Consider the following 27,828-nt stretch of genomic DNA (forward strand, 5'->3'; position numbering starts at 1 on the left):
ATTAAAGAAAATGTGATTAAGACTTTCACTGACCTCTCTCTGAGCGTATGAAGCTGGAAACGGTTAGCAAGCTTCATTAAGTCAATAAGAAAGGCGTCGTCCTCACTGAGTTCCAGGTCATCGGTATATACCCACCGCAGCATCGCCATGGCAACCTCACGTTTGCAATCTGAAAATACATCATGTCATACTGTTATATATGTGCAAATAGGGGTGGGTGGTATACTGGTGTCAGTCATCACTAGTGTGAGCTGGATTGCGCAATACCATCAACACTGTAAGAAATCAGTTTTCCTATAACAGAACAGAACCTCCAACAGGCCAGAAATATTTTTTTGGAAATCAATAATCATTTTGACACAGCTCTGCTCAGCACTGAGGTCTGTGCGGCCATTAGTCATTTTAATGGGTCAAATAAAAAAAACAAACAAAAAAAAACACACAGAACAGAAAAGACAGTGTGAAGGGACACAACAACAGTGACTTTTTGGAAAAAAATGGCAGTATCTTCTTCTTTTGACTGCTCCTGTTAGGGGGCGCCACAGCAGATCAATCGTTTTCATCTCATCCTGTCCTCTGTATATTCCTCTGTCACGCCAACCATCTGCATGTTCTCCCTCAGCAGGTCCATAAACCTCCTCTCTCTCTGACCTCCCTCTTCTCCTCCGGCCTGGTGGCTCCATCCTCAGCATCCTTCTCCCTGTACGGTGCATCTGGAAAGTATTCACAGCACTTCACCTTTTTTACATTTTGTTGTGTTACTCTTCTTCCAAAATGAAGTGAATTCGTTTTTCCCCTCAAAATTCTACTCACAACACTCCATAATGGCGACATGAAAAAAGTTTTGCTTTTAATTTTTGTAAATTTATTACAAATAAAAAAAACTAAGAAATCACATGTACTAAAGTATTCACACTCTTTGCTCAAGACTTTGTTGATGCACCTTTGGCAGCAATTACAGCCTCAAGTCTTCTTGAATATGATGCCACAAGCTTGGTGCACCTATCTTTGGGCAGTTTTGTTCATTCCTCTTTGCAGCTCCATCAGGTTGGATGGGGAGCGTCTGTGCAGTCATTTTCAGATCTCTCCAGAGATGTTCAATCAGATTCAGGTCTGGGCTCTGGCTGGGCCACTCAAGGACTTTCACAAGTTGTCCTGAAGCCACTCCTTTGATATCTTCGCTGTGTGCTTAGGGTCATTGTCCTGCTGAAAGATGAACCGTCGCCTCAGTTTGAGGTCAAGAGCGCTCTGGAGCAGGTTTTCATCCAGGATGTCTCTGTACATTGCTGCATTCATCTTTCCCTTAATCCTGACTCATCTCCCAGTTCCTGCTGCTGAAAAAAAATCACCACAGCATGATGCTGCCACCAGCATGCTTCACTGTAGGGATGGTGCCTGGTTTCCTCCAAACATGACGTCTGGCATTCACACCAAAGAGTTCAATCTTTGTCTCATCAGACCAGAGGATTTTGTTTCTCATGGTCTGAGAGTCCTTCAGGTGTCTTTTCGCAAACTCCAGGCAGGCTGCCATGTGCCTTTTACTAAGGAGTGGCTTCCGTCTGGCCACTCTACCATACAGGCCTGACTGGTGGATTGCTGCAGAGATGGTTGTCCTTTTGGAAGGTTCTCCTCTCTCCACAGAGGAATGCTGGAGCTCTGACAGAGTGACCATCGGGTTCTTGGTCACCTTTTGACTAAGGCCCTTCTCCCCCCGATCGCTCAGTTTAGATGGGCGGCCAGGTCTAGGAAGAGTCCTGGTGGATCTGAACGTCTTCTATTTACAGCTGATGGAGGCCACTGTGCTCATTGGGACCTTCAAAGCAGCAGAAATGTTTCTGTGCACTTCCCCAGATTTGTGCCCCCAAACAATTCTGTCTCAAAAGTCTACAAACAATTTCTTTGACTTCATGCTTGGTTTGTACTCTGACATGTCAACTGTGGGACCTAATATGTAGACAGATGTGTGCTTTTCCAAATCATGTCCAATTAACTGAATTTACCCCATGTGGACTCCAAATAAACTGTAGAAACATCTCAAGGATGATCAGTGGAAACAGGATGCAACTGAGCTCAATTTTGTGCTTCATGGCAAAGGCTGTAAATACTTATGTGCATATGATTTCTTAATTTTTTTATTTTAAGAAATTTGGAAAAAAAAAAACTCGTAAAAACTTTTTTCACGTTGTCATTATGGGGTATTGTGTGTAGAATTTTGAGGGAAAAATTTTAGAATTTCATTTGGAATTTCATTCCATTTTGGAATAAGGCTGTAACAACAAAATGTGAAAAAAGTGCGAATGTGAATACTTTCCAGGTGCACTGTACATCCTGGGTCCCTCCTGTGCACATGTCCAAACCATCTCAATCTTACCTCTCTGATTTTGTCTCCAAACCGTCCCACCTGAGTTGTCCCTCTGATATGTTCATTTCTAATCTTGTCCATTCTCGTCACTTCTAAAAAGAATTGCAACACCGCCAGCTCTGCCTCTTGTTTTTTTTTGCTCATGTCACCGTCTCTAAGCTGTACAACATATGGTAGCTGGTCTTACTACTGTCCTGTAAACTTTTCCCTTCACTCTTGCAGATATTCTTCTATCACTCCTGCTACCTTTCTCCACCCACTCTACCCTGCCTGCACTCTCTTTTCTACACTCTCCATTACTTTGGACAGCTGACCCCAAAAAATTAAACTCATCTACTCTCACCAATTCTACTTCTTCTAACTGCATTATTCCAGCGGGCTCCCTCTCATTCACACACATGTACTCAGCCTTGCTCCTACTGGCTTTCATTCCGCTTTTCTCCAGAACGTATCGCTAGGTTCGACTCAACCTGCTCTCTACTCTCACTATAGATCATAAAAAAAAACAGGTGGGCTGATGCTCTGTCCTGATTGCTTTGACAGGTAAAAAGCACTGATATCAATTTTAGGTCATATCGCCCTAATGTGTAGCAAGGGTGAGATTATAGTGACTGCAACTTCATTAGGGTAACAAATACTGCATCACTCACCAGACAGGTCCAGCTCAGAGGTGGAGGCCAGGTTAGCCAGACTCCAGACATCACTGCGAGCAGCCAACACAAACTTATGGGCGCTGAGCGTCTCTCCTGCAACTTTCACTTTCAAATCACTGCAAAACAAAGACGTTCATCAACACACCTGAAATCACAGCATTTTGAAATTCTCTTTCTGCCTCAGTACGGGGACTAGACACCAGGAATTTCTCAACGCCAGCACAGCTGAGGGGTAGTCCAGCAAACGTGACTAAGCCAAATCCCCGCTTATTTTAACAAGTCGCAACTTTTTAAGCGAGGGTTCCACTCCAGCAATCTCACTAATGTCAAGTCTCGTTAAGTTACCAAAGTAACTTATACTTCTGAACTAGTCTGGTTGCTACCAGGCTAAGTGCCAGGCTTAGCCCGAGTTGCCACTTCACCATACCCGTCAACTCTGGGAAATATCAGAGAGGGAGATATTTTTTTGCCATAAACTTGTCATGAATGTGCAACCCACCTTTGAACCCTGTAGAGTACCATGCATTTTATGCTTTCTTTCTTATTAATTAGTTAATTCATCCTAATTAATTAATGAATTAATTTGACAGTATGTAAAATAGCATTAAAAAAAAAAGTCGAGTAGAGCTAAGTGCCACTCGGTGCAGCTTGAGTTCATCTTTTGTAGGTCTGAAGTCACTGGCTTTGCAATCCGAGTTGAGTTTGAATCAAAATCAGAATTGAATTTATTGCCAAGTAAGTTTGCACATACAAGGAATTTGATCTGGGGTTATTGGAGCAATAAGAAAAGAAAAACAATTCTATAAGTAAGAGTCAAATAGACAAAACCATATTCACTGTTAAATAAATAAAACGGAATGGAAGAACAATGCACATGCCGAAACGTGAACAATTACTGGCCACTACTCCAAGTTGGACTGGAGTGTCTTGATTAGAGAGCGGTGTCAATGCAGAACATGGCACCATTTTGGGTTCAACTGTGCTTAACTACTGAATGAACCTTTAACGTTTTCAACATTTTTTTTTTTAAATCATTTACCACATACAGCAACACATCCAGGTACAGGTGCTATCAAAATAAATATAAAAATAGTTAAGCTATCAAATTTACAATTTATGATTTATTTCATTAATGTAAAGCCTGATTTATGCAGCTGCAGCTCTCTAACTCTGTGTCATGCAATGACGTGTGTGACCATTTTAAAGTTCTGGATTATGTTTTATTTGACCCTCAACAAGCTTTTCTTTCTACAATCATCACCTCCAATTCAAAGGTAAGCTGTACAATTTCCTCTATTACTGACTTTGTGCTGTAAATGTGTGGACTTTTCTGATCCATTTATCTGCGTGCGCGCTGTATAATATGATGGGAGGTGAAGGATTAAAAGCAAAAACGTGTCAAATCACAGCCTTTTGTGTCTGATTTAACAGCTGCACGTCAGGCTTCAGGTCCCAGTCTGAACACGGTTTGAAAAAATAAACGGTCTGACTTTTAATCACAGAAATGACTCCGGTCCCACTTTACTCAAATCGGCAAGTGTGGGACTGAACAATAAATTTACCTACCTCTCAAAACTTTGATGAAGTCGGCTTATATCCCACATGGCTGACTTTATTTTCCCACATTTTTCTTCTGTTCAGACCTGAAGGGAATCTGTACATCTTGAAGCCCTTGTGTCTATTTGTGCATCCAAATGCACAACAACCTGGCATTTTCAGCAAATAAATAAATAAAATAGCTGGATTTACATGCAGACACATTAACAGCGAACACTATTTTGAACCCAAGATGGCACCATGAATCACGTGACAGATTTTTTTCAGCTCGTCATGCTGCCATTCTCTCTAATCAAGGCACTTTAAGTTGGACCAATGTGATGCATTCTGGGTAGAAAGTACTGATAAATTAACGTGTCCTTATTCTGAAGATTGCAATGCTTTATGCTACTGCTGTGGTGAATATGTTGAAGTTTCTCAGAGCTTGTTAAAATTATGTGTTTTGATGTCTAAATTATGAAACAAATTGACACCGTAAGTGAATGGTTGGGTAGTATTATGGGCTTCAACATGCCGAGCTTCATACTGTTGGAGTGTAGTGACATTGGAACAATCCCAGAAATTTCTCCTGCTTGTTCACAAAATGCTGACAACTTAATAATTGAAAGCTTTTTCTGGAGTCTGACATATCACTCCATTAAAAAAATTTTTAATTTGTTTTATGGAGTGATACACTCTGAAAACACTAAGTTATTTAAACTAATGTATTACTGAATAAAAAAAGTTTTTTTTGTTTTGTTTTTTTTTAATTCAGTGATACATTAGTTTGAAGGTTGAAACACGCAACAAAACAGACTCCAGAAAAAAATTTATTATGACATTATCTGCTTTTTGTGAACATGCAGGAGAAATTTCTGGGATCACTCCAACACCACGACGCTCGGCATTTTGAAGCCCATAATACAACCCAACCACTCTCTTATGGTGTCAAGTTGTTTCATAATTTAGACATCAAAAACACCTATGGACATAATTTTAACAAGATCTAAGAAACGTCAACATGTTCACCACAGCAGTAGTATTTATTTATTTTTTTTTTTAAGTCAAAAAAGAGTTTTATTCAGGAATTGAAGGCCTTCTGGCCCACAGTTCCACAAGAATAAACATAAATACGTATATATGGTGAGGCACATAAGAAAAAGCTATATCATATGTATACGTATCAGATACATACACAATACTCTAGAATTATGTAGAGGAGAGATAATTGTTCCTTACTCTGAAAGCCTCAAAAATATACACACCCAGTAACCATGCATCTTCCGTATCACATACAGACATGAGATCAACAAACCAGCTGCTGTTCTCTAATACTCTTTGCAGATATTTTTCTCACAGGTTACAATACAGTTTACTCACAAAGATAAAGTGATATTTGTCCTAAACAACCTCAACACTAAGGAATATTTTACAATATATGCATAACCTTTCCTCCCTTGGTACAAAATTCCATCTTCCAGTTTCAATAGCAAGACTTTGAGCTGAGCATCTCAGTAAAAACAGACACCTACTATATTGACTATTACATATATTTAGTAAATACCTTTCTGGTTCCAAATTTCTTTTAAATTGTAAATAAAGTTCTAATTAATTATTAATTTCCAGACATCATTAAAACCAAGAGAATTCAACAGTATTTTCAGATGACTGGCCCATGTTTTTCTTCCTGCACCATCCAACTCCAACAGCATTTTATAGCATTTACAAGGATATCTTGAGTTATTCATATTAACAAGTTTCAACCAATATAGTATGCATCTTTTCATATAACAAATGGTTTGAGGAAATCTACCAAGTTCACCGAGGACTGCCTGATTACTACTACCAACTTAACAGTTTACAAAAATATATATGTACTTGTTCTATACATTCTGCGTACATATCCCCATATTTCTGAGTAGTACAATAAAATTGGTGCTACCATTCTATCAAAGAGAAAAAAGCCTCTTGATAATGTACTTTATATATACAAATAAACCTTAAGAGTGAAAAACGTGCTTTTTTTGCTTGCTGAGATAAATGCTGTTTGGTCACCCACCAAGATAATTTTGGAGTGAACCAAGCTCCCAAATACTTATATTTATTTACAATTTCTATTTCTTTACCTCCAAAAAAAAAAACACCTTTCAAATTTATTGACAACAACACATCTTCTAAACACCATGATTTCTGTTTTATCCATATTAACCCTCATACCATACTGGTTACTAAAAATATTCTAGTTGTGTGATTCGCCTCTAACATTCGTACCGTATCTTCAACATTTGCAAGATCATCTGCATACAGCAAGGATACCAAGTCTGTTATACTGTCAATCTGTTTGCCACAACATTCTACATCCTGTAACATAGAAATATATTCATTTATAAAGAGGATAAAAAGTGTGGGACTGACCATGCAGCCCTGCCTTGTTCCGACAGATCATGTGAAGAATTTAGTAAGACCACCATCACTTTTGACACATGCCTTCACACAGCGGTAGTATAAAGCATTGCAATCTTCAGAATAAGGACACATTTATTTATCAGTAGATTTTACCCAGAATGCATTGGTATGTTAATCGTATGCATTTAGTAAATGCCAGCCTTTCTCTCTGAGTTTTATTGCTGCTGTGTTACCTCTTTTCCTTATTAGATGTTTAAATTCCTCATAGGTCCCCATTATAAGTGCTGCTCTGAGGCACTAAACATTGCAGCTCGCTCTTTATATTTTTCCCCATTGTGAATCCAGTTGATCTGGGTTCAACCTCATAGGTGGCTTATGCATGGTGTGCACATGCAATTAGTCTGACTGGCTGAAACTGTCTTGACCTAGTTTGATTGCGTGAACGTGGCTCGGCCTTTATGGAACCGCTTTAGCGTCATCTCATTTGTTTGGCTTATTCAAGTCAGGTGTTCACATTTAGCGCCGCTTTTCTGAGCTTGCTTCATGGAATGGGCCCCTGATTTTACGTATCACTTTATTTGTGCTTCTTGCTGTTTCAGTTTGGGCATCAAATCATCTTTGCAGTAAATGTGTACTGCAAATCTACCAACTCCCCGTTTCCCAACCTAGGGATAACAATTCCTAGATGGTCACCAAAGATCACAGTGGAGTTGCTAGATCTGGGTTAGGGTTTTTACCCATATTGACCGATTTTGATATTTATAACAATTTGCAATGTGACAATGCTGTCAGTTTGAAGGAACCACATGGTTTATTATTTGAACATTAGAATACTTAACATAAAATAGAACAACAATGTTAACATTTAGGCTGAATCTCAATTCTACCCCTCGGCCCTTCCCCTTACCCCTTCCCCTCCGTTTTGCGCGGGCACGAGAGACAGAGGGGTGTCTCAATTCTCTTTTTGGAGCGAGGCGGAGGGGAAGGCGAAGGGCTACAAACCCCTCCGTTTGGAGTGAATCTGGATGCACACTCCGTGTGGAGGGGTAGGAGGAGCTTACCACTGTCTCCGAAAAAATAAACATGGCGCCGAAAGAGCCGCACAAATGAAGCGGCTTTCATTACAAATGACGCTGTTTAGAAAGTTATAACTTGTCAAAAAACTTTACAGGCAGCTGTCTATGACAACAACGTGTATGCTGCTGGATGCAAGTTGCGTATATTGTCGGTCTGAAGAATATCGTAACTTTGCTTGTGCGCTCACAAACGCTACGATAAGACACTTTTATATCTCACAATGGAGAAAATCATGATAAAAGATAAGCACGTTAATTTGTATGTTCATAAATCTTTGGATAATATCAATCCCTGCTGTTGGATTTCAAGGTCTGTAACACGTGTGTATTTAGTAAACAAACAGGAAGCCCTGAACACACTCGTCTCCAAATAAGTTTTCAGGCAGAAAATGAGAAGTTTCATCAAAATATATACACACACGTATATGTGTAACACATAACCTGACGTCCTAATAGACTGATATTATTTGTCAAGGAAATAGGGCTGGATGCAAAAAATGGGAGAATTTGAAAAAGAAATATAAGGTTAACAGAACTAGATGCAGCCCATAAACATACATACAGGTGCTGGTCATATAATTAGACTGAAATAAAAAAGTTGATTTATTTCAGTAATAACTGTTTTCCTGTTTTATCATTAGTATTTTATATGATTGTATGTCTTTTTATTCTTTTTATTATTTTACTTTTTACTTATTTATGTTTTAAATGTTTTTATTGTGTTTTAATCTAATTTCATTTTATTCTGCTTTTAAATGATGTTTGTGAAGCGCCTTGAGGCGATTAGTTGTGATTTGGCGCTATATAAATTAATAAATTATTATTATTATAAATTATTTTAATTACTAATTAATTAATCAGTAATCAATCAATGATTAATCAAACAATATTATTTACTATTATTGATTAATTATCGGTATTAACATTAATCAATTACTAATTAATTATTAATACTATTAATCATTACTATAAATTACAAATTAATTGAATTAATTAACATGACATGACTGCGGTGCATCAAAGAAATCTGCGACTTCTATTTCTTTGCATTTACGCAGAAAGGCGAGAAAATAAAAAGAGCAAACAGGCTACTGCAACAAGTTGCATTTCAGTTGCCATGTTAAACAGTGAAGGTGGCAGTTTGACACGGGCAGTTTTTTTTTCCTCCTAAGGCGGAGGGGTGTCTCAGTTCATAGGGCTAGAGGCATACCCCTTCACCTTACTCCTTGTTTTAAAGGGGTAGGCGTAGGGGTAGGGCCAAGTGGAAGGGGAAGGGGTACTAAAGAGATTTGAGATTGGGGATTAGAGTGTCCCTTCGGCTGCTCCCTCATTTTCACTCAGTGTCGCCACAGCACAACCGAGGTGGGCCTTCATGCTGAACTGGCAAAGGTTTTACGCTGGACACCCTTCCTGATGCAACTCCACATTGCATGGAGAAATGTGGCAGTGGGATTTGACCCGGGAACCTTGCACACTGAAACGAAATGCACGAACCACTTGGCCATCACCAGCTTTGTCCACTGTCAACATTTAACTGTGTAAAAAAAAATAAAATAAAAATAATAATAATAAATAAATCAGTCTGCCATGTAACTATAAATAATTCAATAAAAGCTGTGAGGATGATCACAATTTATCAGATGGCTGCTGTTTGTTGCATATATCAAGCAAAGCATGGGGGAACGCATTCGATTTTAATTTATTTGATAGTGACCCATCAAAAAATTGCCTTCATTCCAAAGATTTCAAGCAGCTCGGGACAACCCTCATTTTCACCTTAAAGCTCTTGGAGCAGCTGCACAAAGAATGCAATACGGAGAGGCCTTGTGTCGTTATTCCCAGTTCTTCTGTCAGAACCGAATGAACTCTCTCCTGGGAAATACCTGCTGTACTGGCAATGTGACGCTCACTTACTCTAAGTAGTAGTGCTATGTGACTAAAAAGATGAGTCCAGGGTTTGAGTATATTTCTTATTGTTACATGGGAAACAAGGTACCAGTAGATTCAGCAGATTCTCACAAATCCAACAAGACCAAGCATTCATGATATGCACACTCTTAAGGGTATGAAATTGGGCTATTAGTAAAAAAAAAAAAGTAGAAAAAGGGGTGTTCACAATAATAGTAGTGTGGCATTCAGTCAGGGAGTTCGTCAACTTTGTGGAACAAACAGGTATGAATCAGGTGTCCCCTATTTCAGGATGAAGCCAGCACCTGTTGAACATGCTTTTCTCTTTGAAAGCCTGAGGAAAATAGGACGTTCAAGACATTGTTCAGAAGAACAGCGTAGTTTGATTAAAAAGTTGATTGGAGAGGGGAAAACTTATACGCAGGTGCAAGAAATTATAGGCTGTTCATCTACAATGATCTCCAATGCTTTAAAATGGACAAAAAAAACAGAAACACACACACAAAAAACAGAAAAAAATCTAAATGGACGGAAGAATAACCAGAATGGCAAAGGCTCACCCATTGATCAGCTCCAGGATGATCAAAGACAGTCTGGAGTTATCTGTAAGTGCTGTGACAGTTAGAAGATGCCTGTGTGAAGCTAATTTATTTGCAAGAATCCCCCACAAAGTCCCTCTGTTAAATAAAAGACATGTGCAGAAGAGGTTACAATTTGCCAAAGAGCACATCAACTGGCCTAAAGAGAAATGGAGGAATATTTTGTGGACTGATGAGAGTAAAATTGTTCTTTTTGGGTCCAAGGGCCACAGACAGCTTGTGAGATGACCCCCAAACTCTGAATTCAAGCCACAGTTCACAGTGAAGACAGTGAAGCATGGTGGTGCAAGCATCATGATATGGGCATGTTTCTCCTACTATGGTGTTGGGCCTATATATCGCATACCAGGTATCATGGATCAGTTTGGACATGTCAAAATACTTGAAGAGCTCATGTTGCCTTATGCTGAAGAGGACATGCCCTTGAAATGGGTGTTTCAACAAGACAATGACCCCAAGCACACTAGTAAACCAGCAAAATCTTGGTTCCAAACCAACAAAATTAATGCCTCGCAGATGTGAAGAAATCCTGAAAAACTGTGGTTATACAACTAAATACTAGTTTAGTGATTCACAGGATTGATAAAAAAGCAGTTTGTAGCGTCAACAGCAGATGCTACTATTATTGTGAACACCCCCTTTTCTACTTTTTTTACTAATAGCCCAATTTCATAGCCTTAAGAGTGTACATATCATGAATGTTTGGTCTTGTTGGATTTGTGAGAATCTACTGAATCTACTGGTACCTTGTTTCCCATGTAACAATAACAAATATACTCAAAACCTGGATTAATCTTTTTAGTCACATAGCACTATTATTATTCTGAACACTACTGCAGGTGTAAAGGGCAAAGGTGGTTATGTTTTGGAATACAAACTGCCTGTTTGAAAATGACAAAGTTAAAAGAACGAAAAAAGATCAGAATCAAACGAAGGGGTACATTATGGATTTTGACAGTTTCTCTTGACCGAAAGCTTACTCAAGAAGCTTAAATTTTCCCCGTGAAGGCACTGCTGTTGGCTGGGTCACATGTGGACCAATGAACACAAAGGTGGACACTTCAGTGTTCCTTTAGTGGCAGAATTTAACCTGCAGTGGTGCTGACAACACACACACACACACACACACACACATTACAGGTTCTGAAACTTAAAATGCATATTGTCACATAGCATTCAGCCACACAGCACTATTATTATTCTGAACACTACTCTATATGTCGAGGTGGCAGTTCTGAGTCTTCCTGATCTTGCTACATCTATGACGCTTATTCTGTCATTTTTTAATTTGCCTGATCAGCGTTTAATTGTAGCATAAGGCAGGGTATCCTCCCCTACTGTCATTACCATGTCCTCAAGGATCTCCAGACACGTTCCCTTTTTCTTGAGATACTGAATCATAGCACGCCCACCAGCTTTGTCCATTTCATCAAACTGACACAGCCCTACTCACTTCACAGAAGTATTGTGTTTGCAACATTGCACCCAGTGGGTCAAATTTCACACACTCAAGAGAAATGTTGGTTTGTTTGAGTGCAAAACAAGGAGAACCATGCCCTCCTTTTCTAATTTTATCTCAAAATTTTTCTCCTCACATCAACAGTAATTTAAAATTCATGGTTTTTCTTTGGAAGATCCAAAGAGAAAAAAAAAAGGGGGGGGGGGGGGGGAGTCCTGATGGAAGTTATGTACATGTTAACTGGAATGAATCACTATTTTTTGCAGTGTGTGTGTGTGTGTGTTCTCATGCATTTACACAGTTGGGGGCACAGCCTTTCTTAGCTCTGTCCACACAGAGACGGGTTCAGGGTGTCCTGTTGACAGCGTGTACAGAACTTTTCTGAAACAACGTCTTAGCCTTTCCTCTGTTACCTCAGCCACTCATAATGTATGACGCGTTAAGAGTGTTAACATTTTTTTTTTGTCTTGGTGGATTCCTTAATGTGATTTTTTTTTGGTGCTACCAGAGTGCTGAAGAGACAGATGGCTGTGGTGAATGCTGGGACCGTTGTGACACTAAAAAAATTACTTCAGAAAAGACTTTCAGCTTTTAAAATAGGTTAATTTAGTTAGTGGTGAAGCAAAAAATCAGTGGCTTCCTCTGGCTCAAGCTGAGAAATGCACCTGGAGCAGACAAACACAGAGGAACTTCTTTATTTATTCACAAGCAATTTCCATGATAAGAAATTAAAGTATTTCCAAATGATATCTTCAAAAACAAGGGTGTCTTATATGGATAACAGTATTCCCCAGGCTGTGACAATGAATCCGGCTGAAAGAACACAACTGCCCAGATTAAAAGACTTTATATTTACTCAGTGGGCTGCTTTGTAAAGTTCAACTTCTGCTGCTACACTGATTAGCGCCGTACAATGGTTATACATATGCGCCACGTCTTCTGCACTTTTTGTGGGAGTGTTACAGTTATACAGGCCTAGCATATATACAATAGCGTTTCAGCTGTTTTGTGTGGATGGAGGTATTTCTTGAAACGGTGCTGTGTTTACGGAACTCTTTTTGAAAACGACACACAAAAAGATTGTATCAGGGCTGTGAAATGAAAATTGTGAAATCAGAGGAAAATTTGCAGGGGTCTGGGGGCCCAGAATTAAATTTTTATCGAATTATACAATTTCCGCATCTCCTGGAAGAACAAATCTCAAAATTAGTGGATATTTAAATGATCCTATGTTCAACCTTTTATTTGACCTGTCAATGATGATGTTGAAATAACAGAATATGACAGAAGTAGGACCTGGAATGATTTTCCTTTTAATTGTAAGCCAAATTATGCATTAACTCAGAATGGATAAACTACATTAAATTCATGAAGACTGAAAAGACTGTTACAGCATTTCAAAAACCACAGTTAAAGCTTGTAGAATATTTGTAAAATCATGGTAAAATATCAATAACACACCTTATAGTAAAAAGTCACATATTCTTGTGTAAATACATGTAGCCTAAATCCATTCAAAGCCACATCTTTTGGACAATGAAAGAAAGTCTAGATTAATGAAAGAAAAAAGTCACATAATCTTGCCTAAATGCCAGAATGTTTATTTTCCAAAGAGAGAAAAATTCTTACCGTGTTTCCTGATGGCACAGTTCGCTTTTCCTGTTTCTTTTATCTTTCAGGTGTGTTCATGAAGGCAGCAACGAGTCCATGGATTCTTGCCCTTATCACTTTTTCAAACCGTCTTTTCAAGTTTGGGATGTCCACATGCTACGTATAGCTTAAGCATCGCGCAGGAGCCACACAGCGTCGCCGCAGCAACCAACCAGTCCTGCTTTACGACAACTGTCGTAACAGCTACGCTTTGAGTGGCATTTTTCCTCCTCAAAACTCTGCGGATCCAAGGAAACTGATTTGTATCTGTAACACACAAATCAGTGTCTGCGGACTTGTAAAACTTGCACAATGTCGTAAAAAAAGGGAACACTTTGCGATAAGCATTTTAAAAACTCAGTGATGATCACGATTAAAAAGTACAACACCCCCCCCCCCCCCCCCCCCCATGATGAAATCCACAGAATCCCACGGTTCTGCGGAGTTTTCACAGCCCTGTTGTATAGGGAAAGTTGTTTTTCCATGTGGACAAGGCCTTAGACACAAATGGGATCTCCAGGAAAAACGCTAGGATCCTCTGTTTGAAATGTACGTAGGTATAATTTCCATATTTGCACGTCTGAGCGCCATCTGTGTTTTGTGCAAAATTCTACCTGAAGAGGGATGGGTGCATGCACAATCACAGCAAAATATTATGTTTATTGAACCACCCATTTCCATAGAAAGTCTGATTTAATCACAAATAATGAAATAAGTCACAAATAACTCAGCCATTTGTGTCCGTTTTGTCGTCTATAAATCCTTTTCTCATTCATTAAACATGTTACTTGACTGCTTGTCAGAAAGTTTTGTGCTTGCTGAAAACTTTGAGTGGACATCAGACAGAGAACTTGTTGATGTTAAGCTGCTTTCTCACGTCGGCTGGAGAAAGACTGTCACAGCACAATTCCAACTGCAGCAGCAGAATGTGGGGGAGGGGGACAATGCCACAAGGTGCTGTCAATATAATAATTTACTTCAATGAAATGTTTTGCACAGCACTACATTTAAGCTGGAAAGCCAGGCTCAGATGACCGCTTAAAAAAGTTCCTACCTGTTTAAAAGCAGGTGACTGCACTTAAATAATCCATTTCTTGACATCACTTTTTCAACACCTTAAAGGTAAAACATCCATTTTGCCACAGGAGATGTTATTTTCCCACCTGTCTCTCACTGAAAACAGTGGAACATCCAGACTGCTGTTGACTGCCAACATATGAACGCAGTTTTTTTTCCTCATTTATCATCTGCTTGTGTTCAGAAGCGCTGCACACCAGCACTCAAACCCAAAGGTCATAACTTTACCAAAGCTAGCCACCGACCTGGAACACTTTCAAAATAAGAGCACATTACAACGTAATGTTACCAGCGCAAACTAATGATGTCACAGGTTTGCCATGGAAGCGACAAGAAAAACTTTGTGAAAACACTTTTTTTGGATGTGGTGGGGTCATAAAATCAATTTATTTTATGTGGGTGTTGAATAGACTTTAAAAAAAAATCATTTTGGTGGGCATTTAACAAGCTTTCTTCAAATAAGGGAGTGGGGTCATACTTCGCCAGGGGCTGTCAAAAACGTGAATATGGTATTATTTTTTTCATTCATGACAAATAGGGTGCAAAATGTATACATCGTGCAAAAAACATACACTGACAGCTACATATAAATTGCCAGACTGTTTGGATAGCACAATCTCAAAACTCATAGCCATTGCTCTCACCTGTAATTCTGCTGCTGATAGAGGTCGCCCACGATGTCCAGCAGGCGGCTGATAAAAGTGTCTGCAGCTGAAGTGCTGGTGGCGCCCTGACTGGGAGACTGTGCAGCCAGCATGGCACAGCACCTCTCTGTGTCAGCCAGCTTCTGCTGCATCTTCACATACTCCTGCCTGAGCAGGGCCAGGTGCTTCTGCAGCTTGGCCACCTCCTCTGTCCCACATTAAACCAAAGGAGACAAGAGACAAATCAATGGACACAGGGGTAATACAAGTAGGTCAGATTTATTTCTAAACAGGCTAGGACTCTCTGCAAGCCTTTACATCCAAATCAAAAGTCATAAGCATTTTAAGGTTTATGTTTCAATTTAAAACTTTACCCTTTAAAGCCACCACATGGAAGTAGCTGCAGGTAAACTCACTATCAAAGGATGACTGGACTGTAATCATGGACAAAATATGACATTTTTAAATATGTCAAAAATGACGTATGGAAAATCTGACACTCCTTGAGGTTAAGAACTGAACAATGCTTAAAATACTGGGACAAATAGAACTCATATTGCCAAATGTAACCCATGGATTCTCTGTATAGACATTCTTTTTTGCACTAATGTACGGCCTAGAACCATAGCTTGGAAACTGTGGTAGTATGTGAGGGCCCTCTGGTGGTATTCTGAGTCAACAAGATTTTTTTAATAAAAATAAAAAAATATACAAGTAGTCCACACACACACACACCAGAAAACATTAGGCTAACTACAAAATTTATAAGCTGAAATTATATTTAAACTAAGTTTTCATCTTTTTTTAAAATGTTCATTTTTAAGTAACACATGTGGCAGGCACGTGTATAAATTCCTGCCCAACCAGAACCAGCAGTAAGGATATAAAGAGTCACATCCAAAAACTTTGAATCATTAGGAATCATCCGCACAGAATAGTCTCCCCTCATCGCTGACATGCAGCAGCCGAAGGACAAGGAAGAAATCATAGTCCAAAATTATCAGCACCGACTATCCCTCCGAAAAATGATCAAATCAAAATCGACTTTTACAGGTAGTCTAAATTTTCAGGGTCCACAACTTGACTGCGAGTAAAGCCGAGTCAACGGGGCTCACCTGTACTTGGAAAGTCAAATATTTTCTAAGGTGATATTCATTGTAAAAAGATGGAGAACCCAAAATTTCCTGTATTTTTGTATTGTCAATTGTGTCGGTAGCATGGGCCAAGCAGAGGGTCACCCCTTTGAGTCTGGTCTGCTTGAGGTTTCTTCCTCAAATCATCAGAGGATCTTTTTCCTTACCACTGTCATCTGTGTGTTTTGCTCTAGGGGTAGGTAATCAATCAATCAATCAATCAACTTTTTTCTTATATAGCGCCAAATCACAACAAACAGTTGCCCCAAGGCGCTCCACATTGCAAGGCAAGGCCATACAATAATTATGAAAAACCCCAACGGTCAAAACGACCCCCTATGAGCAAGCACTTGGCCACAGTGGGAAGGAAAAACTCCCTTTTAACAGGAAGAAACCTCCAGCAGAACCAGGCTCAGGGAGGGGCAGTCTTCTGCTGAGACTGGTTGGGGCTGAGGGAAAGAACCAGGAAAAAGAGATCGATCACTAATGATTAAATGCAGAGTGATGCATACGGAGCAAAAAGAGAAAGAAACAGTGCATCATGGGAACCCCCCCACAGTCTACGTCTAAAGCAACATAACCAAGGGATGGTCCAGGGTCACCCGATCCAGCCCTAACTATAAGCCTTAGCGAAAAGGAAAGTTTTAAGCCTAATCTTAAAAGTAGAGAGGGTATCTGTCTCCCTGATCTGAATTGGGAGCTGGTTCCACAGGAGAGGAGCCTGAAAGCTGAAGGCTCTGCCTCCCATTCTACTCTTACAAACCCTAGGAACTACAAGTAAGCCTGCAGTCTGAGAGCGAAGCGCTCTAATGGGGTAATATGGTACTACGAGGTCCCTAAGATAAGATGGGACCTGATTATTCAAAACCTTATAAGTAAGAAGAAGAATTTTAAATTCTATTCTAGCATTAACAGGAAGCCAATGAAGGGAGGCCAACACGGGTGAGATATGCTCTCTCCTGCTAGCCCCCGTCAGTACTCTAGCTGCAGCATTCTGAACCAACTGAAGGCTTTTTAGGGAACTTTTAGGACAACCTGATAATAATGAATTACAATAGTCCAGCCTAGAGGAAATAAATGCATGAATTAGTTTTTCAGCATCACTCTGAGACAAGACCTTTCTGATTTTAGAGATATTGCGTAAATGCAAAAAGGCAGTCCTACATATTTGTTTAATATGCGCTTTGAATGACATATCCTGATCAAAAATAACTCCAAGATTTCTCACAGTATTACTAGAGATCAGGGAAATGCCATCCAGAGTAACGATCTGGTTAGACACCATGCTTCTAAGATTTGTGGGGCCAAGTACAATAACTTCAGTTTTATCTGAGTTTAAAAGCAGGAAATTAGAGGTCATCCATGTCTTTATGTCTGTAAGACAATCCTGCAGTTTAGCTAATTGGTGTGTATCCTCTGGCTTCATGGATAGATAAAGCTGGGTATCATCTGCGTAACAATGAAAATTTAAGCAATACCGTCTAATAATACTGCCCAAGGGAAGCATGTATAAAGTGAATAAAATTGGTCCTAGCACAGAACCTTGTGGAACTCCATAATTAACTTTAGTCTGTGAAGAAGATTCCCCATTTACATGAACAAACTGTAATCTATTAGACAAATATGATTCAAACCACCGCAGCGCAATGCCTTTAATACCTATGACATTCTCTAATCTCTGTAATAAAATTTTATGGTCAACAGTATCAAAAGCAGCACTGAGGTCCAACAGAACAAGCACAGAGATAAGTCCACTGTCCGAAGCCATAAGAAGATCATTTGTAACCTTCACTAATGCTGTTTCTGTACTATGATGAGTTCTAAAACCTGACTGAAACTCTTCAAATAGACCATTCCTCTGCAGGTGATCAGTTAGCTGTTTTACAACTACCCTCTCAAGAATCTTTGAGAGAAAAGGAAGGTTGGAGATTGGCCTATAATTAGCTAAGATAGCTGGGTCAAGTGATGGCTTTTTAAGTAATGGTTTAATTACTGCCACCTTAAAGGCCTGTGGTACATAACCAACTAACAAAGATAGATTGATCATATTTAAGATTGAAGCATTAAATAATGGTAGGACTTCCTTGAGCAGCCTGGCAGGAATGGGGTCTAATAAGCATGTTGATGGTTTGGATGAAGTAACTAATGAAAATAACTCAGACAGAACAATCGGAGAGAAAGAGTCTAACCAAATACCGGCATCACTGAAAGCAGCCAAAGATAACGATACATCTTTGGGATGGTTCTGAGTAATTTTTTCTCTAATAGTCAAAATTTTGTTAGCAAAGAAAGTCATGAAGTCATTACTAGTTAAAGTTAATGGAATACTCAGCTCAATAGAGCTCTGACTCTTTGTCAGCCTGGCTACAGTGCTGAAAAGAAACCTGGGGTTGTTCTTATTTTCTTCAATTAGTGATGAGTAGAAAGATGTCCTAGCTTCACGAAGGGCTTTCTTATAGAGCAACAAACTCTTTTTCCAGGCTAAGTGAAGATCTTCTAAATTAGTGAGACGCCATTTCCTCTCCAACTTACGGGTTATCTGCTTTAAGCTACGAGTTTGTGAGTTATACCACGGAGTCAGACACTTCTGATTTAAAGCTCTCTTTTTCAGAGGAGCTACAGCATCCAAAGTTGTCTTCAATGAGGATGTAAAACTATTGACAAGATACTCTAACTCCCTTACAGAGTTTAGGTAGCTACTCTGCTCTGTGTTGGTATATGACATTAGAGAACATAAAGAAGGAATCATATCCTTAAACCTAGTTACAGCGCTTTCTGAAAGACTTCTAGTGTAATGAAACTTATTCCCCACTGCAGGGTAGTCCATCAGGGTAAATGTAAATGTTATTAAAAAATGATCAGACAAAAGGGAGTTTTCAGGGAATACTGTTAAGTCTTCTATTTCCATACCATAAGTCAGAACAAGATCTAAAATATGATTAAAGTGGTGGGTGGACTCATTTACTTTTTGAGCAAAGCCGATAGAGTCTAATAATAGATTAAATGCAGTGTTGAGGCTGTCATTCTCAGCATCTGTATGGACGTTAAAATCGCCCACTATAATTATCTTATCTGAGCTAAGCACTAAGTCGGACAAAAGGTCTGAAAATTCACAGAGAAACTCACAGTAACGACCAGGTGGACGATAGATAATAACAAATAAAACTGGTTTTTGGGACTTCCAATTTGGATGGACAAGACTAAGAGACAAGCTTTCAAATGAATTAAAGCTCTGTCTAGGTTTTTGATTAATTAATAAGCTGGAATGGAAGATTGCTGCTAATCCTCCGCCCCGGCCCGTGCTACGAGCATTCTGACAGTTAGTGTGACTCGGGGGTGTTGACTCATTTAAACTAACATATTCATCCTGCTGTAACCAAGTTTCTGTTAGGCAGAATAAATCAATACGTTGATCAATTATTATATCATTTACCAACAGGGACTTAGAAGAAAGAGACCTAATGTTTAATAGACCACATTTAACTGTTTTAGTCTGTGGTGCAATTGAAGGTGCTATATTATTTTTTCTTTTTGAATTTTTATGCTTAAATAGATTTTTGCTAGTTATTGGTGGTCTGGGAGCAGGCACCGTCTCTACGGGGATGGGGTAATAAGGGGATGGCAGGGGGAGAGAAGCTGCAGAGAGGTGTATAAGACCACAGCTCTGCCTCCTGGTCCCAACGCTAGACACTATATAAATAAAATAAATTAAACTGAATTGAATAAAACCACTAGCCTAGACAACCATCCTTTTTTTTTCTTTCCTCCTCCTTTTCAACTTGAAAATGCAATAAAGATAAAAAAAAAAAAAAAAAAAACACCATTTTATGAATTACCCATATCACAGTAATGACATGACTACACATAGTATTGATTATTAAGAAAAAAATAATATAGCACCTTCAACTGCACCACAGACTAAAACAGTTAAATGTGGTCTATTAAACATTAGGTCTCTTTCTTCTAAGAGTCTGACTATAGTGGGCGATTTTAACATCCACACAGATGCTGAGAATGACAGCCTCAACACTGCATTTAATCTATTATTAGACTCTATTGGCTTTACTCAAAAAGTAAATGAGTCCACCCACCACTTTAATCATATCTTAGATCTTGTTCTGACTTATGGTATGGAAATAGAAGACTTAACAGTATTCCCTGAAAACTCCCTTCTGTCTGATCATTTCTTAATAACATTTACATTTACTCTGATGGACTACCCAGCAGTGGGGAATAAGTTTCATTACACTAGAAGTCTTTCAGAAAGCGCTGTAACTAGGTTTAAGGATATGATTCCTTCTTTATGTTCTCTAATGCCATATACCAACACAGTGCAGAGTAGCTACCTAAACTCTGTAAGTGAGATAGAGTATCTCGTCAATAGTTTTACATCCTCACTGAAGACAACTTTGGATGCTGTAGCTCCTCTAAAAAAGAGAGCTTTAAATCAGAAGTGCCTGACTCCGTGGTATAACTCACAAACTCGTAGCTTAAAGCAGATAACCCGTAAGTTGGAGAGGAAATGGCGTCTCACTAATTTAGAAGATCTTCACTTAGCCTGGAAAAAGAGTCTGTTGCTCTATAAAAAAGCCCTCCGCAAAGCTAGGACATCTTTCTACTCATCACTAATTGAAGAAAATAAGAACAACCCCAGGTTTCTTTTCAGCACTGTAGCCAGGCTGACAAAGAGTCAGAGCTCTATTGAGCTGAGTATTCCATTAACTTTAACTAGTAATGACTTCATGACTTTCTTTGCTAACAAAATTTTAACTATTAGAGAAAAAATTACTCATAACCATCCCAAAGACGTATCGTTATCTTTGGCTGCTTTCAGTGATGCCGGTATTTGGTTAGACTCTTTCTCTCCGATTGTTCTGTCTGAGTTATTTTCATTAGTTACTTCATCCAAACCATCAACATGTTTATTAGACCCCATTCCTACCAGGCTGCTCAAGGAAGCCCTACCATTATTTAATGCTTCGATCTTAAATATGATCAATCTATCTTTGTTAGTTGGCTATGTACCACAGGCTTTTAAGGTGGCAGTAATTAAACCATTACTTAAAAAGCCATCACTTGACCCAGCTATCTTAGCTAATTATAGGCCAATCTCCAACCTTCCTTTTCTCTCAAAAATTCTTGAAAGGGTAGTTGTAAAACAGCTAACTGATCATCTGCAGAGGAATGGTCTATTTGAAGAGTTTCAGTCAGGTTTTAGAATTCATCATAGTACAGAAACAGCATTAGTGAAGGTTACAAATGATCTTCTTATGGCCTCGGACAGTGGACTCATCTCTGTGCTTGTTCTGTTAGACCTCAGTGCTGCTTTTGATACTGTTGACCATAAAATTTTAATACAGAGATTAGAGCATGCCATAGGTATTAAAGGCACTGCGCTGCGGTGGTTTGAATCATATTTGTCTAATAGATTACAATTTGTTCATGTAAATGGGGAATCTTCTTCACAGACTAAAGTTAATTATGGAGTTCCACAAGGTTCTGTGCTAGGACCAATTTTATTCACTTTATACATGCTTCCCTTAGGCAGTATTATTAGATGGTATTGCTTAAATTTTCATTGTTACGCAGATGATACCCAGCTTTATCTATCCGTGAAGCCAGAGGACACACACCAATTAGCTAAACTGCAGGACTGTCTTACAGACATAAAGACATGGATGACCTCTAATTTCCTGCTTTTAAACTCAGATAAAACTGAAGTTATTGTACTTGGCCCCACAAATCTTAGAAACATGGTGTCTAACCAGATCCTTACTCTGAATGGCATTACCCTGACCTCTAGTAATACTGTGAGAAATCTTAGAGTCATTTTTGATCAGGATATGTCATTCAAAGCGCATATTAAACAAATATGTAGGACTGCTTTTTTGCATTTACGCAATATCTCTAAAATCAGAAAGGTCTTGTCTCAGAGTGATGCTGAAAAACTAATTCATGCATTTATTTCCTCTAGGCTGGACTATTGTAATTCATTATTATCAGGTTGTCCTAAAAGTTCCCTAAAAAGCCTTCAGTTAATTCAAAATGCTGCAGCTAGAGTACTGACGGGGACTAGAAGGACAGAGCATATCTCACCCATATTGGCCTCTCTTCATTGGCTTCCTGTTGATTCTAGAATAGAATTTAAAATTCTTCTTCTTACTTATAAGGTTTTGAATAATCGGGTCCCATCTTATCTTAGGGACCTCTTAGTACCATATCACCCCAATAGAGCGCTTCGCTCTCAGACTGCAGGCTTACTTGTAGTTCCTAGGGTTTGTAAGAGTAGAATGGGAGGCAGAGCCTTCAGCTTTCAGGCTCCTCTCCTGTGGAACCAGCTCCCAATTCAGATCAGGGAGACAGACACCCTCTCTACTTTTAAGATTAGGCTTAAAACTTTCCTTTTTGCTAAAGCTTATAGTTAGGGCTGGATCAGGTGACCCTGAACCATCCCTTAGTTATGCTGCTATAGACGTAGACTGCTGGGGGGTTCCCATGATGCACTGTTTCTTTCTCTTTTTGCTCTGTATACACCACTCTGCATTTAATCATTAGTGATTGATCTCTGCTCCCCTCCACAGCATGTCTTTTTCCTGGTTCTCTCCCTCAGCCCCAACCAGTCCCAGCAGAAGACTGCCCCTCCCTGAGCCTGGTTCTGCTGGAGGTTTCTTCCTGTTAAAAGGGAGTTTTTCCTTCCCACTGTAGCCAAGTGCTTGCTCACAGGGGGTCGTTTTGACCGTTGGGGTTTTACATAATTACTGTATGGCCTTGCCTTACAATATGAAGCGCCTTGGGGCAACTGTTTGTTGTGATTTGGCGCTATATAAAAAAATTGATTGATTGATTGATTGATTGATTGATTATTGATCAGCTTGATTTTAGAGATTCTAGAACTAGCTGAGCAAAGATATCTTTCTGTGACAAAGGTTTATTTCTTGTTGTAACATGTAATACATGTTTCACAGAAAAAGCACATTAACATTTCCCTATGATTTGTGAACGATATCAATAAAAAAAAAAGTGTGGTGACCTTAAAAACTGACAATAACAAGGATCAAATTGTAATACTTGTATCTTTGTGAACATTTCCCCTTTCTTCTATGTGAAATAAGACTTTCCACACAGATTTGTGTTACAAAAATCAATTCACATTTGAGCCAGTAGTCCACAGAGTTTCAGTGGGGCCCATTTCCTTCCTTAAAGCAGTAAAGTTTTAGTGATGAAAGAATGCTGAGGAGGCACGTTACATTGCCCTCCCTCATAAACAGTTACTGGCTCGGCTATGGGTCATGTGGAAGAGATGAGGGGTGTTTCACAAACCACCTGATCAGCCCAACAACAGGAAGGACGGCAATCTGCAGCAGCAACTTAGGACCAACTGGCCACTCGAGTGACTTGCCGGGTGATCAGTTAAGGTAGTGACAGAAAAATATTTGTCAGATACCAATCATTCAAATCACAGCGCTTGTCCAGGGGTGGGGTGTCTAAACTTATTGTCTCCTAGATTCCCAAATATGAAGATATGACACATTTCTCTGTCCAGTATCATTAATTCATTTGAATTCTGGGAAACTGTGAGGTTGATATTTCCTCACCCCCCCCCCCCCCCCCCCCCCCAACTCAACTCTTAAATAAATAAATAAAATTTATCCCAAAGGTACTTGTTAAAGCCCCACTAATGAAAACAAAACAACCCTAAAACTGCAACACAGATATGCCCTAGTTGTACATATAGTTGTAAAAAATTTTCGCTAACATCAAAAAGAAAAATTCAACATCACCTGTATGAATATAATTGAGTGCAACAGTCACAGCCACAGTAAATGTTACCTTTTGACTGTTACTGTACATGTATGACAGAAAGGTGATATTGAGATCAATGTATTAGTTTGAGTGAAATTAATGGGAAAAAAAACCCATTTAAGAATGCAAAAGAGCTTAAAAATGAGGAACACCAACATTCACTGGTTTCTACGTCTTGTTAATTGTATCAATCGCTTCACATGTTTGGTGGAAATTGGCCAACAGCTTTTTGAGTAATCCTAACCACCAGCCAAACTCCGCAATCAGCACTTTGTAACACTAAATTTCTGCAGAAATACGGTAAACAGTGATGCAACAATGTGCTGTGAGGTGTATCCTGATATAGGTGTATCCTGATGCATATTTTATGCTACATTGTGTGTCATGATGCAAACCATTTTGAGACTGAACATGGCCATGGATTTCTATTTGTTCTGTGGGAGAGACATAGACTCGCTGCCAGACTATGAGACCTCCTCCACAGTAGTTGGAAACAATAGATTTGTGACATGTGGAATGGTAACGCAGTTGTTGCTCGATAGAAGCTTCAGCAACAGCTGCAAGCATTCAAGTTGTTTTTATTTTAAATCATATAATGCTTAGTGATAGAGTTTTGCTTTATCAACACCCAAAATAATTTTTCTCCTCTAATTCAACTCAATTATACAGCACCACATCACAACATAAGTCATTCCAAGGTGCAATGCAGCGTTTACACATAATGACGACAACTCACGAATGTCACGAAGTATACATTCTTGGCAGCTGATCATGAATGTAATGATTTGAGGCAGAGGCATCAGGTGTCTTCAGGAACTGCTGCAACCTGTTACCACGCGTTATGATTAATGGCACATGTTGCTGGCGAATTATCTGGAACCATTACACACCTTCAAGAATAATGTTCCACGCTGTTTCGAGTGTAACAGTGAATTGTTCTGTCACGTTGTGAATGAGGCGAATTGTCTCCACACACACACACAGATATTCATCCATCAGCTGCTGAACAATTCAGATTGCTCCAGTTTGCTCCTCAAAATCCACAGCGGAGGAACTTTGTGATTGCATGCTTAGTTGGGCTCTGTGCCATGGAGTGGCGCAGAGAGGAGGAAGAGACATTACAAGCCAGATGTGTGGCTCCACACGGCTCTTGTTTCGCACATTTTCCCAAACATCAGGGACAGCAGCAGCAGGTGGAATACCTGCTGGAGCGTGCTGATGAGCACTGGAATGAAACATTTAGCTGATTGGCGTCACTGTCCTTCAGCATACTGTAGCAATGAAACTGAATGTGGTGGTTTAATTGTGCACACATCAGAGAAGAGTGCTCTCACGCTCTATTAAGGATCACCACTAACCAAGACAGATCAACACGATCAGTTGCGTCCTCCACGACATGAGGTGAAATAAGGGTGGTGGAAGATTATTTGACAGCCAAAAACACGCTCCAGAAAAATCACAAATATCACGCATTAACATGCACTATTAAGAAACCTATTCAGATGCGTTAAGTCATGTTAAGAATGTCAGGAATGTGCCAAGAATGACACAAATATGACATTCGTAACGCGTCCTGCCTATGTGTTAACACACCATAAGCTTACCCATCCCTTGAGCAAGTGTACTGGCAACAGTGGTAAGGAAAACTCCTTCAGGTGTTTTTGATTACACCCCTATTCCATTCTACTATGATCACCCAGGATCCAAAAACAGGATAAAATGGTTTGCCGCCTAACAGGTTTGCTTATAAATTGCAGACCTTGCAACTAGTCCAAAAACAAAACAGAAAGAGCTGCACCCTTTACCAAACCCACAACAAACAGCTTCAAATTTTTACTACAAGGGAGCACAATAAAACAAGTTTCAAGCCACAGTCACTACGAATAACCTGTTTAAAGAATTTCAGTTTATTTTTTCAATTTATTTTGTTTATATAGCACCAAATCACAACAGAGTTGCCTCAAGGCGCTTCACACAGGTAAGGTCTAACCTTACCAACCCCCAGAGCAACAGTGGTAAGGAAAAACTCCCTCTGAGGAAGAAACCTCAAGCAGACCAGACTCAAAGGGGTGACCCTCTGCTTGGGCCATGATACAAACATAAATTACAGAAATAATTCACAGAACAATTCACGGACAAATATACAAGAATTGCTGTTGGTGCACAGGACAGGAGGATCGCCAACACAAACACAACTCCCATCTCTGGATGGAGCTGCACCTTAAACAGAGAAAAAAACAGAATCAGGCATCAGAAAGACAAAAAATACTGTATAATTTGCCAGCATTCATCAACAAGAAAAACAGAAGAAATACTAAGGTGATCGCCGACCACTAGCCCTAAACTTCACTAAAAGACCCAGAATTTAGGTGAAGTTGAGGCCGCGGCCCACTTCAATTACTAATAACATGAATTAAAAGAGTAAAAAGCGTAAAACAAAACTGCACCAGTATGTTAGCCATATGAAAGGGAAAATAAGTGCATCTTAAGTCTGGACTTGAAAGTCTCCACAGAATCTGATTGTTTTATTGACGCAGGGAGATCATTCCACAGAACAGGGGCACGACAAGAGAAAGCTCTGTGACCCGCAGACTTCTTATTCACCCTAGGGACACAAAGTAGTCCTGCACCCTGAGAACGTAAAGCCCGGGCCGGTACGTAAGGTTTAATTAGGTCAGCTAGGTAGGGAGGTGCCAGTCCATGAATAATTTTATAGGTTAGTAGCAGAACCTTAAAATCTGATCTCACTGGGACAGGAAGCCAGTGAAGAGACGCCAAAATGGGTGTAATGTGGTCAAACTTTCTGCTTCATGTCAAAAGTCTGGCTGCAGCATTCTGAACCAATTGGAGACCCCTAATACTAGACTGCGGTAAACCAGAAAATAGAACATTGCAGTAGTCCAATCTAGAAGAGATGAACGCATGGATCAGGGTCTCAGCATCAGCCATAGACAGGATGGGACGAATCTTCGCTATATTTCGCAGGTGGAAGAAAGCAGTCCTAGTAATATTTCTAATATGGAGACCAAAGGACAACGAAGGATCAAAAATTACCCCAAGGTTCCTCACTTTGTCAGTGTGATGTATGACACATAAGCCTAGGCTGAGTGTTAACTGGTCAAAGATGTCGATGTCTCACTGTACCAAGAACCATCATTTCAGTCTTTTCAGAGTTTAAAAGCAGGAAGTTTCTAGACATCTAACTTCTCACTGATGCAAGGCAATCTTCTAAGGATTTTATGTGAACGAGATTACCAGCAGTTATCTGCATATATAACTGAGTATCATCTGCATAGCAGTGAAAGGTAATCCCAAAATGCCGCAATATGTGCCCAAGGGGTGCTTTATAAAGGGAGAAAAGCAGGGGACCTAAGACAGACCCCTGAGGAACCCCAAATTTCATGTCACTAAGGTTAGAGGTAGTGTTACTGTACAAAACACAGTGAGAACGACTGGTCAAGTATGACGTCAGCCATGCAAGGGCACTCCCAGTAATCCCAAAATGATTTTCCAGCCTATCAA

General features: G+C 39.5%; 1 protein-coding gene across 1 annotated transcript in view; it reads right to left on the reverse strand.

Moving 5' to 3' along the window:
* ankfy1 (ankyrin repeat and FYVE domain containing 1) overlaps positions 1-27,828 on the reverse strand; it is a 74,510-nt gene that overhangs the window by 40,399 nt on the left and 6,283 nt on the right. The window contains exons 2-4 of the mRNA XM_034178987.1: positions 15,371-15,578; positions 3,013-3,131; positions 34-169 (exon numbers count right to left, since the gene is read on the reverse strand). Of these exons, the coding sequence (XP_034034878.1) occupies positions 34-169; positions 3,013-3,131; positions 15,371-15,578 (463 nt within the window). The remainder of the gene's footprint in view (positions 1-33; positions 170-3,012; positions 3,132-15,370; positions 15,579-27,828) is intronic.

This window comes from Thalassophryne amazonica, chromosome 9 (genome assembly GCF_902500255.1).
Source record: "Thalassophryne amazonica chromosome 9, fThaAma1.1, whole genome shotgun sequence".
NCBI classification, from domain to species: domain Eukaryota; kingdom Metazoa; phylum Chordata; class Actinopteri; order Batrachoidiformes; family Batrachoididae; genus Thalassophryne; species Thalassophryne amazonica.